This window comes from Rhamphochromis longiceps, linkage group LG2 (assembly GCF_057381845.1).
Source record: "Rhamphochromis longiceps isolate RC_006_pf linkage group LG2, R_longiceps_female_GT1.1, whole genome shotgun sequence".
Taxonomy (NCBI): Eukaryota; Metazoa; Chordata; class Actinopteri; order Cichliformes; family Cichlidae; genus Rhamphochromis; species Rhamphochromis longiceps.
In genome coordinates, this window is record NC_140558.1 from 24,280,785 (window position 1) to 24,299,959 (window position 19,175).

The following is a 19,175-nucleotide window of genomic DNA, read 5'->3' on the forward strand; positions in this document are numbered from 1 at the left end:
ATATGTCTGTACAGGAAACCACAACCACATTCTGTCTGGTGTGTGTGTGAGAGAGAGAGAGAGAGAACGTGTGTATGTATGTCTGTACGCAAATAAATGGTAAATGGTCTGTATTTGTATAGCACTTTATATTTGTCCATAAGGACCCCAAAGCGCTTTACACATCCAGTCATCCACCCACACATTCACACACTGGTGATGGCAGCTACATTGTAGCCACAGCCACCCTGGGGCGCACTGACAGAGGCGAGGCTGCCGGACTCTGGCGCCACCGGGCCCTCTGACCACCACCAGCAGGCAACGGGTGAGGTGTGTCTCGCCCAAGGACACAACGACCGAGACTGTCCGAGCCGGGGCTCGAACCGGCAACCTTTCGATTACAAGGCAAACTCCCAACTCTTGAGCCATGATTGCCCCTATTAATAACACCATGACACCCAAAATGAAGACCAAAATGAATGACGATGCTTTCAATTTGGAGTAAATCTCCAACAGTGTCACCAGCGAAGCACACCCACAGCATCACACCTCCTCCTCCGTGCTTCATGGTGGCAACCATGCATGTAGAGACCATCTTCACCTTTTCTGTGTTGCACAAAGGCACAGCAGGTGGAACCAAAGATCTCAAAATTCGGACTCATTGTTTATCTGGGCTCTAATCTGAGCTGCTGTTAACTTGAGATTTCTGAGGCTGGTGACTCAGATGAATTTTTCCTCTTGGTGACTCTTGGTCTTCCTTTCCTGGGTCGTCCTCATGTGAGCCAGTTTCCTCATAGCACTTGATGGTTTTTGCGACTGCATTGGTGGACACATTTAAAGTTTTAGCAATTTTCTGACTGACCGTCAGTTCCTTCTTTCCAACCTTCCTGTCAGGTCAAATCTGACTGATTTACAATTTAAAACGCTGATAAATATTGTGTTTTACATCTAATTGCCTCAAGGCCTTATGGCATCCTCCACACTATGCACTCAAACATATAAAAGTGATGATCACCTCTCTCATTCATCATGGTGCCCTCGAGGCAAACGTGTTTGCTTGCTCGGCTCAATGCCGACTTCCCTAACTGGGCATTGGTGTGTAGCAGCAAAGAAAGAATTTCATTGCACAAAGAAATTACGTTTTTTCCTTTGTGCATATGACAATAAACACTTTGAATTGAATTGAATTGAATTGAACTGAATTGAATTTTGAGTGTTTTAATCAACCTTGTTACATCTGTGGTGTTCCTGTCAAAAGGGCCATTTGAAATGAATGGGAATCCATAAATTTATATTTATGTAATTATTATAAAGTATAGAAACAAATTACTTTGTAATGAACTGAAAATATGTGTCCTGTATATTGTGTACTCAGTACAGAGTACTCGGTAGGGTTGTTTTCTTGGTTAGCCATGCTTCTTGAAGAAACGGCGCTCTCTTGTGGTAATTGAGTGAACAAAATGTAGTTTGGAGTAAAAAATTTATTTGATTGGTTTAACTGATTGATTCACTTTTAATAAACACATGAAAACATACATTTTGAAGGGTTAAAAATGTAAATTATCTATTGTCTTATGTAGTCTGGAAGATGAGTGGATGGTGGGGTGGGTGCAGTTTTCTTTGTGGTGGGGTTGGGTGGACTGTCCCGGGCTCTGTGGGGCCAGGCGGCGCTGCTGGCCCAGTGCGGGTCGCGGAGTATGGGGGTGCCTACTGGGGTCAGCGGGGGAGCTGGCCCCAGGGAGGGGTCACTTGCCCCTCCCCTCCTTCCCTCCCCATCTCCAGTTGCCTCCCTCTTCCCGCTCCACCACAACCACCCACACATGCAGGGCCTTGGAGTAGGGTCACCAGGGTGCAGAGGAGGCTGCCCCCCCCCCCCCCCCCCCCCCCCCGTCCCCTTCTGGCTGCCTCTGCCTCAATTATATCTCACAACTTAGACATTCACATTACTCACACTCTCATTACACATACATATAGGATCTTGGGGGTGGGCACGCTACACGGAATCCAAATTACCATCAGGGTGTACACCCCACCCCTGGCGTTGTTGCCCACCTCTCAATTTTAAATACACGTAGACATTGAGGGCTAGCAGGAGGGACTATGCGCTTACCTGCTGCTCTCTGGCAGGTAGCTCCATGCCCTCCTGGGTTTTAAATGCACCTTAGAACACACATGCATCAACACTACATATGAGCCTGGCGGAGGGAGGTTTGGAGTCTTCTCTCACCCCCGTTCCCTGCGGCCTGCTGGAGCGGGGGGGCTGGGAGGAGGACTGCGGTCTGGAGTGTGGGGCCTCCCTGCTGCTGCGGAGTCGGGGCGGTCTGCCTCCCCCCACCGCAGGGAAAAGGGTAACACCACCTGGGTCTGGGTGCAGTTCCCCCCTCCAAGGGCAAAGGTACCTAGACCCGGTTCGTAGAGTACGCTTGGGGAGTGTGATCGTGTGTACAGTGTATCTCTATGTCTGTCTCCACGTTGGTTGAGTGTGGAGTAAGTGCATATGAGAGCATGAGGGTGGGAATGGATGTTTGTGTCTGTGTGTGCCCGTATGTCTGTGTCTATATGTCAGGTTGGGTATCAGACGCCACCTCTCTGGAGACATCTCAGGCCCTCCAAGGTTTGGAGGCCTATCTCCCCCCACCACCACTTCCCCTGCCGGTGGCAAACGCCCTCAGACATCGGTGCGTTGGCGGTTCTTTGTGTCCAGGGATGGGCGTCCAGGTACACACCGGCTCACTCCTTGGTGGCTCCTTATCGGGGCCTGGAGCCTGGGGCTCGCTCGGGCCACTTCGGAGGTGGGGTGCCCCCGGCCTCTCGGCCTGGGGCTCGGTCACTCAGGCACGGCTGGCTGCCGGCGGAGCTCACGGGCACGTCACTGCAACTCCCCCTGGCTTCTGCTCCGCGGCTACTGAGTGACCCCTCATCTGGGACTCTCCTCAGCTCTTACTGGGACAGTGGCGCGGCTGCCCCTCTGTTGGTCTTCCTTGGTCTCTTGTGTTCTGGGGGCCTCTGGATGTCTGGAGTCTTGATCTCCTCCATACCTGCTTCATGCCCTGGTGGACGGGGCAGTGGCCCCCCCACACCCTCTAGCAGATCATTACATGAAGGAACCTTTTAAAAACAAGCGCGTCCATGCTCACAGGTGTACACACGGCTGCTCACACACACAAACTACACCCTTTTTGGCTCCTACCTCAAAGCACACTGTGCGCTGTCGATCTTAGGTGCTGCACAATAATGTTTAATATTTAGTATTTACTGTCATATTCCCATAGATCATTGTGATGTTGTTTATTGTATTGCTCTCGTTTTCTTCTGCTTGTTTTCTTTTTTCTTTCTCAACAGGTGATCCAGGTGATAGATATATGCATTTTATTTCTCTGCCCATTCTGTTGGTTTTTGTCTTTTGCCCTTCTCCCCCGTCCCTCTTCTCAGCTGTTTCTCTTTCCCTCTTTTTTTCTCCCCTTCTTTCCCCCAGTCAAGTCTGTCCCGTATTCAGCAAGTGAAAATAAAATAAACAATAAAAGGTGAATCAAATGGACCATTACGGCAAGGCTGGGATGGTCAATTTGGTAAAGTAAATCCGTTGGGCATCTTTCTTCGCCTTTAGACAACAATTCTGATGGCAAAAGAGCCAAAGAGGACAGGCAAAAAAAAAAAAAAAGTAAATTATCCTATACACAAAGGCTTAAGACTCCTGTCTTTGAAAAATGCAAATAACTTGTGTATCTGTGTGTGCTTGTATATTATTATAAGGCTGTGGTGGTAGAACGATATATAGACTAAAAACCAGCACAGGTAGCTGCAATCAGGAAGATCCAGCAGGGAAAATAAGCATTATTCCAAGTTAATACAGAGGCAAGCCAACCTGACTTGCAGGTCTCAGAGTTACTTATCCTCACTTTCCAGGGCTGCATGTCTCCACATGTCCACGTCCTCACACTCTGGCTGGAGTTCCCTCACTTCTCTCATCTTTTGACACAGTAACAACTGTTGACATTAATTTTGTGCTGGCTGATATGAAAAGCTCAGGACTTTACAGGTTAGTTCTTTTTTTTTTTTTTACCATGAAAATATATTTTCTTCATCCAAAGGGAAAATGGATAATGAGTAAAACAAAATAAAAAACATAAAAATGATTTCAGTTACCAGGAAATTTGTTATTTAAAACACTTTTTAAAATAAGTATTGAACACGTTGCCAATTTTCCACATGTTAAAGTCATATTTCCATGAAATTCTCACCATCCAATCATCTCAAATAGTGCACATAAATAATGAAAGGATGCCCTTAGTGGTATATAATAAGACTGAGCCTTTCTAAAGTTCCTCTCCTGGTCCTGATTCAACTGCTAAAACCTGATGTGTCAATCAAAAATGCATGTTTCCATGGGTGTTACTGTTATTTAGACCTTTATCTTCCTATTTATACTAATACACAAGTCCCTAAATCTGAGACACTGCATGTCCCTGGTAAAAAAATCCGAGATGACCCGGTGGCTTGGTTGCGCCATAGATGGTAAACAAACCGGGTTTCATTTTTTTCCTCACCAAATCATCCTCTGTTTGCCTGCTGCTTAACATATATCTAAGGGCTGGCAAATGGAAAGTAAGGCATTACTGTAATTGTATTGCATTTGTATCTAACAGACAACTGTAATCACATTATATTTTAACTGTCATGGACTGGTTTAATTAAGCATAAGCTTTAGGCATGCTTTAAAGTAGGGTATGTTTTAGGGAATGAGCCTAAAGCATATACTCGGTATATAATTGGTAAATGAAGGAAGTGCCTTTGAAACAGCACAGATGTAGAGATAACGCTGTGTAAGTTATATTTGACAGAAATGCTGCTTCTGTAAAATGACACTTTTGTGAAAAGTTTGCACTCTTAATCTTCCTCATCCATGCTACAGTTATGATACTACACTGCACAAAGACTACTGTCTGAATGAAGCTTAATCCACCTATTTTTGACTTTAGTGAAGAGGTCAGGTTATTGCTTCAGGTTATTGGAGGTTGGTGTGCATTTGATTATGCACAGCTCTTTTATTGTCCCTCCACAGTATTTTAATAATTAGCTTTGACTGGTTCATTGCAACACATTGATTATATAATTTTTCTGCCATTCTGTTGGTGGTATGCTTGGGTTAATTGTCCTGACCCAATTTCAACCAAGCTCCAGGTTCTGGACAGACAGCCTCTTAGTTGACTCTAGAATATTTTTGTATACAGAGACGTTCAGGGTCGACCGCAAGGCCTGCAGCTGCCGTACAAGCTCCACCATCATGTTTGACAGTTGATATGAGGTGTTAGTGCTGATATTCTGTGTTTAGTTGTTGTCAGGTGGCGTTGTGCATTATGGTCAAACACCTTCACTTTGGTTTCATCTGTCCACAGGACATTGTTCCAGATACCTTGTGTTTTGTTCAGATTCAACTTTGCAAAGCTAAGCTGTGCTGCCTGGGAAACCTTCCAAACATGTCATACTTGTTCATTCTTTGTCTAATTGTACAGTCGTGAACTTTAACGCGTAACATGCTAACTGAGGTGTTTGAGATGTCACATTTGAGTTTTCTGCAGTTTCTCTGAGCATTGCACCGTCTGTGTTATGAAAAATACCGGTGGACTCAGGAAGCAGAACTCACAGAGGCACAGAGTTGCGGTGAAACAATTTATTTACAGTGAAGGAGATGAATTTTCAAGGACAGTGTATATACAATAAAATGTGAATGGAGACGCCAAGCCTGGGACGTGCAGGTAAGGAGACGCAAACTGGTAGGGCACTCGATCTAAGGGAGAAGGAGCAGGAGAATTAGGAGGGTCTTGCCCAAAACCGAGAAAAGCATAAAAGAGACTTTACCGAGAGTTGGAGAGGTTACTTGGTACTGTTTGCCAAAAACCTCCAGAAGGGAAACAAACCAAACAAGGCGACCCGGAGAAACCGAGAGATGAGAGTCCAGGGGAGGAAACAAAACTCCGTACAGTCACCAGCGAAAATAATCTACAGGTTCCAGTAGGCAGGCTGGCAGATCTTCAGGCACTCCAGAAAAGTCAATACTCCGACACTAGTCCTCTGTCAGGCAGCTCCTGAAGAACGCTTCAGAAGAAAGCGTTTGACAGGTAACAGGTGTGCCAGGTTCATTGAACAACCGCCCCGCCTACCTATGCCAAAAAAGGAAACACACAAACAAAAACACCGGGCAGCCATAACCCGGCTCCTAACAGTCTGACCTTTGCCGAGACATCCACTCCAGGGAAGACTGGGGAATGTCTTCATGTTTTCCACTTGTAATGGAGTTGTTCTTTGTTTCAGAGTGTGTTTTTGTTTAGTTGTTTCTTTTATACATAAGTATATTTACTTAGGAAAATGAAGAAAGGTTAATTGTATTTCAGTAAATGCAAGTACTGTGTTCTTTTCTTTTTTCAATAAAAATATTTGTCGAGAGGCACTACACAAAAAATAATAATGCAATCAAATCAATTTTGTTGTCCAAGACTCTACCAATGTCCCACTCCCACAGCATTTATTGTTATTTCATTTCATTTATTTCACACTTGGTACAACTATTCAAACAAACCAACCACACTTTCTATCAAAAAGCACTACAACCATGTGTGAAAAGGAGCAGGAAGAAGAAAATATTCTTATTAAACCCCGCCCCCTATCTGCAATCCAATTTATATTACAAGTGGGCACCAAAAATCAGGGAACAAACTAACATTAACATTTATCTCCGGTCCTAACCCAACCAAACGACAAATTTACAATCAGAATGCTCCACATAGTAACGAGGAGAAAAGTAAAATTAAAATAAATAAAACAAAAAATTATAATGGATCCTTTTTCAATGAACTCCAATTTCATTCACATTCTTCATATTGAGTTATCGTTTTAAGCATGTAACACTTTTTAAAACAATGTAAATTTATACAATTCTTTAAATTATAATGAAGTGAGTTCCACAGTCGTATACCCCTAACTGTTGGACTCATTAATCTTTGTGTAGTCCTAGCTAACTGATGCTTAAAATAAAATTTCCTTCTGCTATCTTCTCCCCTTGAGCACAATAAAAATACTCTTTGTAACTTAAAGGGCAAAATATTATTTTTAGCCTTAAACATAATTAATAGTGTCCGGAATTTCACTAAATCTCCTAATTTTAATAATTTCGATTTTATAAATAATTTATTTGTATGTTCTCTATATTTAACATTATGAATCATTCGTATCATTTTATTGGGAAAATATTGAGTTTTTTGTGATTTATTTCAATAAATGCTTCAGATGTTTAATCTGGCATTTAAAGGGTTAAAATCCTGAAAACAATTTCAAAAATTGTTCAAAAATCGTTTTTACTCAGCCGTTCTTTCAAATATCTCAAAATTTAAAAAATCTCAAAATTTTAAAAAAAAGATTTCCTGCAAAAATCCACACCTCAGGCTATCACACATGCCTGAGGTGGGCATAAGGGTTAAAGAATCATCGTACGTGTCCTGGGCAATATCAGACAAGTAGAAAAAAGCTGAGATGCATTAAAATAACATTAAGGATATTGGGCCGACTTGCTGCTGTCCTCTCAACACACGTTTCTGTCACCCACACTCACAACGACTGCTCTGCCTGCTTTTGCCTGCAGATGTCGCAACTGAGGCACCGAAATCTGAATTTCAATCAGGAACACTGTAACAAATGTAAGCGTCACTTAAACTCAAATTTCTGTTTTTCTTTGAAAACATTTGTTTAAAGTTTTTCTTTATATTTTAATAACACTCTTGTCTCTCGAGAGACAAACTGCTCTGCCTCAAAGGACCAGGCAACAGAAATCTCATGTCGTGTTCAGCAGTAACACATAAAGTAAAGTAACAAGCAATGTAACATATTACATGCTTCAGGAAGTGCATTTAAATCTTACAGCTGGTATTGTATTAAAGAAAAAGGTAAAAAATGAAATGATGTGTATCGCACTAATTTATCTGAATACATGCAAGGTTTTATATCATTCTCCACAGCTTCAGATCAGAATGTAATGTAAGAGAGAACACAAGCATTGATACAAAGTTGATCATATATTGCAGACTTTTGCTCCCAATGACCAGGTCTTATAAAGCCCATAAGTTCATATGATTGATTCCTTTGCCATTGCTCATCCAAACGTGCAACAGAAACTAAAGAAGAAAAAAGCAATGAAAATATGTTCACTGGTTCTAAACAGAAAGGACACAGTGGTGTGCCAGTAGCTCCCATCCCGACAGTCATTGATTATCCACGTGCACAGTGTACAGCCTGAGCTGAACTGTCGTTTGGTTGAAAATGAAATGCTGTTAATCATTAACTGCATAAAATATCATTGTAATTACATGCCATTAAAAAAAATCTTACTTTTTTAAAGAAAACATTTTCTTACATGCAAAAATAAATAAATTATCACAAGTAGAATAATCTCAAATAAAAATAAGTCATAGATACAGCCCAAACTAAGGCATAAAATAAACCTTTAATAAGCCTTTACTCTGCCTTCTTGGAATGTGTTCTTGCATGAGCAGATAAGAAATAGATAGAAATAGCCGCTGATCACAGTATGTTGACATATTATAGCAAATATGTTAACTGTTTTCAAATATGCAGCAACACAGACACACACAGAAGAGAGAGACAGACAATCAGCCTCTATCACTCAGGAATTTTCTTATTCAGTTGTTTCACAGAATGTCTTGTTTAAGTTGGATGCACGTCCAGAAATCTGTGTGTGTGTGTGTGTGTGTGTGTGTGTGTGTGTGTGTGTGTGTGTGTGCGTGTGTGTGTGTGTGTGTGTGTGTGTGTGTGTGTGTGTGTGTGTGTGCCCGTGCAGGCAGCTGACCCTGGCATGAAGAGGGCCACTGTGTGAAACCACAGAGAAACCATTCTTCACTGCGACACACACATTACACACTCGCAGCCATCCACTCCCTCCCCCTTCTCTAACTCCTTAATTTGTCACATTCACCGAAACACACAAGCGCACAGCACAGAGGGAGCAAGAGAGTCACTTGCCATCTCTCATTCTTTTACACAGAAGTCTAGCGTAGTCTTTCTGTTTCTCCCCAGCACATACACATACACAGTGACTGTGTCCCACCAAGTAATGACCCTTATTTCACCATCCTGACTCAATCGCTGCTTCGGTCAAGAGACTAAAATGTAAAGCACAATTCCTCCAATACACTTTACACTTAAAAAACAATTATGTGTGTTAATTAACTAAATAGAGTTCAGGGATACATTTTTTGTGATGAATCATCCTCAGCACTCATATTTAAGCATATAGAACTGTGCACAAGTCTTGAGCCACCCTTAATTTCTTTATATCTGAAGCTAATGCTGTTTTATATTGTTACTGTTTTCTTGCCTCTTTTTCCTCTTTGTTATGCCACTATTGTCACATTGTTACTAAGCTGTAATAAAAAGTGCAACAGCCATTTCTTTAGCTAAAACTATGAAAAGTACCAAAGATGACACAGTTTGATAGCAGCAGTTATAGTAGTAACGTAGCAGCAAGGCGATTCCAAAGAACTGCTGATAGCTGAGAGCTTAGCATCGTGATGTGTCACAAACTCTAAGAAACTCACTACCTTCACCAAAGCCTCATCAGAAAAGTAAGGTATGCCAAATGACACAAGTAATGACTGAAAATATGTATCAACAGCTAACTAAGTGGTGGTTCCTAATTTGAAATATTTATGTAAAACTGTTGTTCTTATGTATGGAAGGAGATCAGGAGCCATCTGTAAACCACAGTGTTGGCTCTCATGGTTTGGGGTGGCATTTCAGTCAGTGGTTGTTGGGCATCTTGTCAAAACCGATGAAAACTACAAAAAATGTCGTTTTGATCCACCGTGCAACTCCATCTGGAAAGTGTCTGATTTGCAACAGCTTCATTTGTACTTTTTAAAGAAATGACAAGTTTGCATGAAGCTGAATCCACACTGGAAGCGATTCGCTCCTCACCCGCGGCTTTGAAGCTGACAGCTGCTTACCTGCACATGGTGAAGGTTTACCCACATTGCCTAGCAGCAGTTGCACGTAATTCCTTGAAGACGCTAGAGGTTTTTATTCACTGCCAGTGCTGAAGTAGCTTAAGAGAGTAATTGTAGTTACTTGTTAGAGTTACTTATATCCTGTTTGTGCATTTTTTGCACACGTTTTAATAAAACACTACATTTATGGCTCATTTTCCAAACAAAAATATAAAGAAATGAGGTTTGGGTCAAAAGGTTTGTGCGATACTGTACAATATTTTTTATTGTGTAACAACAGCAGACGAATTGTTTTCATCATTTTCTTTTAAGGCAAATGCACCCATCACATATTTACCTTTTTTTTTTTAGTTTGTCATTAGTATTATTAAAGGGAAATTGAATCAAAAGCCCAAATTTGATTTTTGCATTTCATACACTTATGTATGAATAGCAATGAACTAAAAAGAATATTTTATGATATATTATTTAATCCTATTTTACCTATACCAATTATGAACCTAGGTTTTTTCACTAGAACCTTAAATTGGACAGTAGGTCTTGACATAGAAATGTGGATACATTACATTACACTACATGTTAATTTAGGCTTTATTATAACGGCATTTGTTAATCACAGGTTGAGTCTTTAGTCATGACACTGTGTGGTAAATCAGCCATTCAGGTGTATAAGGATCACCACCCTCATCCATGGAAAACCTGCTGCATATACTTTAAAGACACATTCCTTACCAGTTTTCCCATTTCTGTAGCAGCATTAAGAAATCAAATTACTTGGTATTAATTAGAATTATTACTTACAAATGTGCTACTCTCATAATTACATCTTAAAGTACGTGCTATGGAAATGGTCTGTTGCTACTAGCAACAGAGCTACTGCTAGTTGTATCAAACTTTCAAGGTTCAAGTGTGAGTTAACCTACTAATGCATTACATCCTAATCTGTATAGCAAAATGAATAATAATATGCAGCAAACTCACCGTGTCCCTTAGAGTAAAGAGTAGAGTAGTATAGAGTAGGTATGTATGTATTTATTTAAAAACTGTGAGTGTAAGCAAAAGTTCCTTCTCACAGACAAGGTCTTGTTGAGTGACTTTTTTACTCTGCCGTTCTTTAGATTAAAACAAAAAAACACACAAAAAACAAAAACCCTCCTCGGTAGAAAAACTAAATGGTGCTGGCAACATTGCGACAGTGTATAACCACAAAAACGTCATGGTTGTCAGAGTAAGATTTATGCCATATACTGAAATATAAATTGCTATAAATTTAGTATATTGTAAATAAGATATATTCATAACATATCTATGATATGTTTTATCTGTCTCAAAAAGTAACAATAAAGACTTTACACAAAGAAAAATCGCAGTCTGGAAAGACAGAATAAGAAAGACACTTATTCTGAAAGGTGCAGCCGGATGTTGCGTGTTTTCGGCGACTAGCTTGGTGAAGCTAAACTTCAGAATGGACCCGACTAGAGAAAAGCCCGTTAGTGCGTAGCGTTGGGAGACAAACTCTGACCGTCCATGTCTTGTTTACACATATCAACATACTGACAAAGTTTCTGACAGCAATGTCGAGAGAAAACACCACGCGAAGTTTGGACAGCATAGACCTCGCTGCTTTGAGAGTAAGTAAAGAAACCTTGCTTCTTTTTTCTGTATATACATATAAAAGGTAATGTTAAACAGTGTGGGATGTGGTGGGTGTTGCTTGAAAATTTAACGGTGCTTTCAAGCTGCAGCTGAGTAATCAAACAGTGATTGGTTTTTGTGCCTCGTCTAACGGTCGGTACTCGCTACTATTCTTCACTGTTACACAAACTCAGTGTGCTTTAACTTGGCGTGTAAATATAGCGTGTCGTGTGCCACGGTGCCTCCTGTCTGCTCTGTGTCCTGTTTGGTGTCAACTTTACAAGCTGCACTGTTTACACAAGGTTTCTCCCGGTGTAGACTTGCCGAAAAGTTAGTGTGCAACAATGCAACAAGTGACCACTGAAATAAACAGAGTTTGTTTAATGTTTAAGATGCAGTCCAAGTAGCGCACAGCGTGTTTTTTCCCAACTGTAATGTTTAGTTGCTACTTTATTGTGGCCTCATGCTGCTTAGTCGTTTGCCTGTGTGACTACAAATATTTGATATGACATTAGGTGTGATGATGTTTCTGTAGCCACTCAGGCCGTGACCTAAACATAAGCCGTATTTAGCCAGTGTCACTGTTCTGTTTTTGTTCTGTATTTATTCCTCATTTTTGCGTAGGGAAACAAAGAAATGTAACTTAAGTGTTTTACAGCTTTCATCAAACTGTAAAATTAACGCACCATCCTCCACTAACAGCCAAACTGATTTTGTTCTGATACAAATTGGTGCAGTCTCATCTTCAGCTCAAACTCTCATCTACATTTGCAGTCCCACTTCTTCAGTCCCCATCCAAGCATAACTTTGAGTTGTACCCTCAGCTCTGAGCAATGAAACTGTTTGTCATAGTTTTTCTTGGCACTAGCCTGTTGCATTTTGACTTTGCTGCAATGTCGCATTTCCTATACACTATGTTGCTTCACTCGAGAACAAACATGCTTGGATTTCTCAGCATGTTGCTGTTATTTTTAATAACAATTTATTTATTTGTATTTTTTTAGGATCCAGCTGGGATCTTTGAGCTAGTTGAAGTAGTTGGCAATGGGACCTACGGTCAGGTGTACAAGGTGAGTACTGCCGTGATGCGTTGCTGCACATTGTAACATCAACAGACACATGAAAGTATCATATGTAGTGCTTTAAATCTAAACATTGTTTAAATGGCAGCAATAGTAGCTTCCTGTTGTCGTCTTTACCTTACAAGCTAATGCGAAGCTAAACATGTAGCAGCTGTTGGCATTGCAGACTCATGGTGTTACGGTTGTAAAACGTCATTTCTGGTAAAAGTTGCAACAGCTACTTCCAGTTAATTAGGAGGGGAAAAAAGATACTTTTGTTTACTGAAATATCCTTTAGCACACACACACACACACACACACACACACACACACACACGTGCAACTAGAGCATCTTTTAAAGGCCCTGGGTGGGGCTCACTTCCTTATCGCAGTATCTGTTTATATATGTGTGAGTGAGTGGTTTGTGGTTGTAGAAGGTGTTTAGTGTTATTTAGGCTCCTGCAGCTGGTTGTGCCCTATTTTCACACGAGTTTGCTAAACCACTAAAGCTGATGCTTTACCAGCTGCACTGTTTGCTACACCTTTGTGGGTTAGTTTCATCTTTGAGCAACTGAGAGCTTCCTGGGTGAAAAATTATTGTGGTTGAGGCCGTTTAGGAGGGGTCAAGTCATGAATGCCTATCTACCTGCCCTATAACAAACAGAAATGTTTGCATGATTTCAGATTAGACATAAGCAGTGTTTCCACTACTTAGACCTTGTGTGGTAGGAGCTGGGTAGATTTTTATTGTTTTGTTGTCATCAATCTAGGAGAATAACACCAGTCAGCTCGCTCCAACTTCAGTCCTATGTCTTGTTTCCTCACCAGTGAGCTTAGCTGACAGATTATTGTGGAGGCTGTTCTCAGCATCATTCTGATGCTTCTCCAGAGTGGTAAGATGAACTCCAGCTCCACTTACTTGCTCTAGAATAATAACTGCAGTTGCCAGTTTTAAAGATCCACTGTGAGCTAGAAAACCTGTAGCAGGCGGAGACTACTACACAGAGCTCGCCAAGAACTAGCAGGTGTGATCCAGAACCACTGGGTTGGTGTGTGGATATGGGACGAGAGACTGTGTGGACAGATGTTTGAAACAACATTTTTTTTTTTTTATTCCACTGTGAATTATGGAAAAGGAACAATGTTGTACATGAAGGGCAGGATACATGTACAACAAGTGTAACTGTTTTGGAAGAAGCAGGCTTTAGGTTCTCCCAAAAGTTTTAAAGTAACAGGTTTATTTAAGGAAGAGGTTAAAAGTTAAGGGCTGAAGGATGCACATAGCCAATGATGCGTTCTCAGAGTTGTCCATGTCTTCGTGGGATTAGGTGACACAGAAAGTAGGGTGTGTGTGCCATTTGATTTCCTGAAAGAGGATATGTTGCAAGCGATGCACAGGACAGTCAGGCCTTACAGGGTTCTTTCAAACCGGGGAGGAAAATCACAAATTTCATGCTTGGTAAAGTTTTTTTTTTCAGGGCTAAAGCATTAACAAATGTGAGTAACATTTAGTAGAGCATTAACAAGGGAAGAAAAACAAAAACTGATAAACTGTGAGCTGAATCACAGCAGTGATTTTAATGACTGAAGGCGGTACCATGTCTGATACCTTTTTCTTTCTGTGTACTGTATTCTCTAATGATGCTTGACCCTGCTTGAAAAATTACTTGTGTAGAATAGTTTAAAAAGTTAATTGGCTGGCCCTCTATGTGTTTTTAACTTTCTTAAAGAAATGTTATTTGGGGCATTTTTCTGCCTGCATCAGTACAAATAATGGAGCCGCAGTCTGCCAGCACTCTGCTGTGGTTTAAAAGCCTCGCTATAGGTAAAGTAATAATGATGGTGTGTAGCTCTAACAGGCAATCAATCAGACCTTAATGAGGCTGAGCAAATCTGGTTTCCCATGTACACGGTCTTATAATGAGAGTGAGCCTCAACCTGGGAAACCATGAATGCAGCATGGCCTGGAGAACAATAACTGGCACTGCACACACGCTCTCCTCACCCCGTACAAAAACACTTGTGGATTGATGTGAGTGCTGACATTGCATCTGGGCTCTTCCTTTGTTTATTTCTTCATGCCTCTGCATTGAATGATAGGTGTGTAGTATTGTTGGATGAATAAGAAACTTTGATTACCTAAAGGTGAGCACCACGGATTAAAATGCCACCATTATACCGGTAATTTTAATTCAGATCATTTAAGGTAGTATTAGAGGTATAAAACTAACAATCACACAATGCCGTATGAGCTGCACATGGTTGTGCTGAAGGTCTCTTCTATTTAATAGGAAGAAAATCTGTGAGTACAATAATCATACAGCAATTACCGTTACCCACAGTGAAACTGCTATTGCAATACAGCGATTCTTACTTTTAAAAGACAAATGTCGTGCATTACTAATTTCACACGTGAACACTGAGCAGTGGCAGGAGAATCTGGTGCAAGCATTGCCTGAAGTTGCCCTTTGTTACACGTAGCACACAGCAGGAGATGGTGCCTGCTTGCAACTGCAGATTCCCCATTCGAGGTGCTACCTGAGCATGCAGGAGGCATATTGCATCACCTCACCCAGTGTGAATATACCTCCTCAATCCTCATGTGGATTCAAGTCAAGAAATCTCATACTTACACTCACTGATTTACGTGTATTCACGTGATCTGAGAGACCATTCCTGTCTACCTGAAAGGAAATGTTTTTGGAGACAGAAATGCAATCAGTGTTGGAACAAATGTAACTAGTGAAGCAGTTGATCTGTATAGAAGGAAAACTAAATGAGGGCATGTTAGCTGTGATAGGATGTGAAGAATCCTACAATAAGTACTGCCAAAAGGGAGAGGCAGAAGATGAAGGTGGAACAGGATCCACCAGGATGGTGTTTTGTTTTTTGTTTTTTTTTATGTGCAGGTTGCTGTTGCTGTCAGTCACAGTGATCCTCTGCTTGGTGAAAATGTTTGTATTCCAACTTAGGTTATGTTCCCAATCAGTTCTGCTCTAAATTGAGGCCTCAGAGTTGATGTGCATCAGGAATTGATTGTAGTGATTATGAAATTTTCCCATGACTCATGTACACATTTGATTTTTGATCCAGCAATTGTCAGTTAGACATCTGATCCCGTGTCAAACCCCAGTGTCCACTGGAACAGACACCGGAGCAAAGTGTGCCCAAATTATCCTCATTTTCATCTTAATTGAGTGGAAGAGCCTCCTGGTCAGCAGATGGGATTTTCTGACATGCAAAGACAGACACAATTAGACGGCATGGAGAGCAGAGAGGCCTGGAGACAATCAGGGCTTTTCTTCAAAATTACCCCAGAAACAGACGCCAGGAACTACTCAGGGAATCAAAGAAGCTTTAGTGCTTTTGTGTTCAACCTCATCTAAGGACGTGACAATTAGAGAACTTAGTGATAACAGATTCAATAAACCAGTACACCAATATAAAAAGTCCAGTGTGTTCACTTATAAGTGTAGATTTCGAGATGTTTGAAAATTAAAAGATGAAACCCATTTGCACGATACAAATAATAGTAAGAGTGGTTATTCCATATAATTAAATCTGACACCGTGCTGCACAGTGCACCCTGACAGTTTTTGGCACATCAAAGAACAATACCTTGCAGCGACCCAAGTTCCCACAGTATAAATGCAGATACAGATTTAAACATTTTACTGTACATCTTTGATAATTTGCCCCGTCTTAAAATATAAAAAAACGAAAGAAAATGTAAAGAGACTGCAGAAGTTTTATTGCTTAGAAGCAAGGAGGTGCTCGACAGAAGAAATGGGTGACACATGCACATAAATATATTAAAATGCTGTGTTGGACATTCGTAGTGCATGGTGCGTGCTTGTCTTATTCACCATATACACATCATTCACACACACACACACGCACAGGGCGTTTCCCTGTTTGCAAAAGGAACTTCCCTTCTGCGAGCCACTGCTATAGAGTCATCTGTGTGTGTGTGGGTATGTGTGTGTGTCACACTGTGAAAAAGCCAAACTCTACTAAAGCACAGACCTCTGAGCACTGCTGACGCAACACAATTTTCCTTAGTAACACTGACTAAAGTGACTGCAGTATCTTAAGCACAATATTGTAGCTTTATAATTTACAATGATGCCACTATGATAATTAGTGTGACTAATTTACAGCAGTTGGAATTTTTTTTTTTAACTATTTGTGTGTCACTGACCTGTGTGGCTGAGTTGTGGTAATCACATGAATAACAAAAATCAAGAATATCAATGTAAATTGATCCGTAAATGAATGTGAATTACATTTGTGATGGGTCAAAGAAAGTTTCACTCGAGCATCTGTGCAAACTTTGACTCGGTGTTGAAACCATACAACAGCTGGCTGTAGTACCACTCTGACTGAATCACTTGCACTTCCTCTTTCAAGTTTCAGTTGCATTGCTTCCCTTTCTGTTATTCACATATCATCATTCCTGTGTTGCTCATGAGGAGATCTGCTGACCAAAATCATGTCCAAATGTGGACTTGGACATTCACAGACTGATCAACTGTCAGTCTGCGTTGACAGCACAGACTGACTCCTTCCCCCAGCTCAACACTTTCTGCTGCCACACAACTAAGAGCTTCCTTACATTAAAAATGTAGTCACCTAATGCTTCTTTATTATGGAACGCCAGGACTGCCATAATGAATTAATTAAATACACCATTAAATAATTAATTAAATGTGGCAATAATTAATTAAAATTGGAATTAATTAATTAAATAAATAGTTATGACACATGTAATTAATTAATTATTGACACATTTAATTAATTATTTATGTATTTCACATTTTAATTAATTATTGACACATGTAATTAATTAATTATTGACACATTTAATTAATTATTTATGTATTTCACATTTTAATTAATTATTGACACATTTCATTAATTATTGACACATTTAATTAATTATTTAATGATATATTTATTTATTTCATTTTGGCAGTCCTGACGCCTGGCTCTCATCATGAAATAATTTTATCTGTCAGCCTCACCCATCAAACTCAGGGGGCGGGGTTAACGCTGATCGAGTCAAAACCATTGCTTTGGCCTGGTGGCCATTGTTTCTAGCACACAACAACCGGCATGTGGAAGCTAACAGAACTGAGCTTTGAAAAACCCTGTTTGTGTGTTACCAAATACCGTTTTAATATTTTTTTAGCCGAGAATGTAGTGGTTTAATCTTCATGTGTCTGGTCGGTTTGTCAAGATACAGCCTCTTTGCAAAAGTGTTTCGATGATTTCGGAGATGTCTGCCCAGTCTCACGGCAAAGCGTGGGATAGACCCGCTCGCCTCGCAAGCAATCCCACCGACAAAGCGCAGGCCCCGGTACACAGCTGTAGTAACCCCCGCTGACTTCTTTTACTGAGGTTATATTTATCGGTGTTTTATTTCCTGATGTTCTTATGTGTCCTACGTGTTTCAGTCGCCAATTCTGAATTATAACTAACATTAAAAACATGTTTAAGGAGGAGAGAGAGCAAATAAATCTGTTTAACATCTGATCTTTGGGTTTTTGTTCAGTAATCAGCGTGACCTGTGTATAAACACATAAAAGAGATAACGTTGGTGTTTCCGTCATGTAGTAACTGCTGGCTTTAACTGTACAAAGGTTGTTCGACACTATGAAACACATACAGACTTCATGATGTTCGGCTAATATTTTTATTGTGAATATTAATCATGCTGACCTCGCTCTGTACACCACGCAGCGAGGTCAGCATATCCACGATATCCTCAGCTCCATGAGTTAACACAAAGTTTCCCAGCTGACTATCTAACTGCCAACTATTCCAGAGACGTGAAAATATACAGCATAAAGAAAAGTGTAAGAGACTCAGCAGCAGATTAGAATAACAGTTATACATTTAATAAATCACCAAATGAATCCAAGAAACGAGCAAACCTGTTCCGACAATTTGAATTTGTATTCCCTCAGCTGCAGACTCGCTGCTGTTTAAATGTTTGAAAAGGAAGATTAGATATAAAAAACGTCAAACATAGACTCAGTCTGCCTTCACATTTGATATGAGGCCAGCACGTATAGTGGCCTCAGCAGGCTATTACTGAAATACACGTGCTATATCATAAACTATGATATAAACAGGGAGGTCCTATTAACATGTTTAGTTTTAAAGGACACCTTCCTGCCTTTAGTCTCATTCATGAGCAGTATTAGTTTTCTTCTAACATCCAGAAGTCTGCACAATGTGTTTCATAGTTTGTAACAAGCCTTTGACAGGTAAACATAACATGACCGAAAAAGCAAAAAAAAAGAAAAAAAAAAGAGAGAGAGTGTTGACATAAGAAGAGAAAATTCTCTCAATTATGGAGACAGACAAATGGTTCATTTATGTTTGATGTGTGTTTATTCCTCCCTAAATATCGTCGGTGAAGTTCGCCATGCATGTCAGATTTTCCTGCGCATTTTTATACCTCTGCCAACAGAGAGAGAAA

At 40.5% G+C, this 19,175-nt stretch overlaps 1 protein-coding gene across 4 annotated transcripts in view; it reads left to right on the forward strand.

Annotated features, from left to right (window-relative positions):
- The first annotated feature begins 11,441 nt into the window (after positions 1-11,441).
- LOC146677217 (mitogen-activated protein kinase kinase kinase kinase 4) overlaps positions 11,442-19,175 on the forward strand; it is a 60,661-nt gene continuing 52,927 nt past the window's right edge. For all 4 annotated transcript variants that reach the window (XM_085419398.1, XM_085419410.1, XM_085419421.1 and 1 more), the window contains exons 1-2: positions 11,442-11,623; positions 12,632-12,697. In XM_085419398.1, coding sequence (XP_085275524.1) covers positions 11,567-11,623; positions 12,632-12,697 — 123 coding nt within the window. In that variant the 5' untranslated portion in view covers positions 11,442-11,566. The remainder of the gene's footprint in view (positions 11,624-12,631; positions 12,698-19,175) is intronic.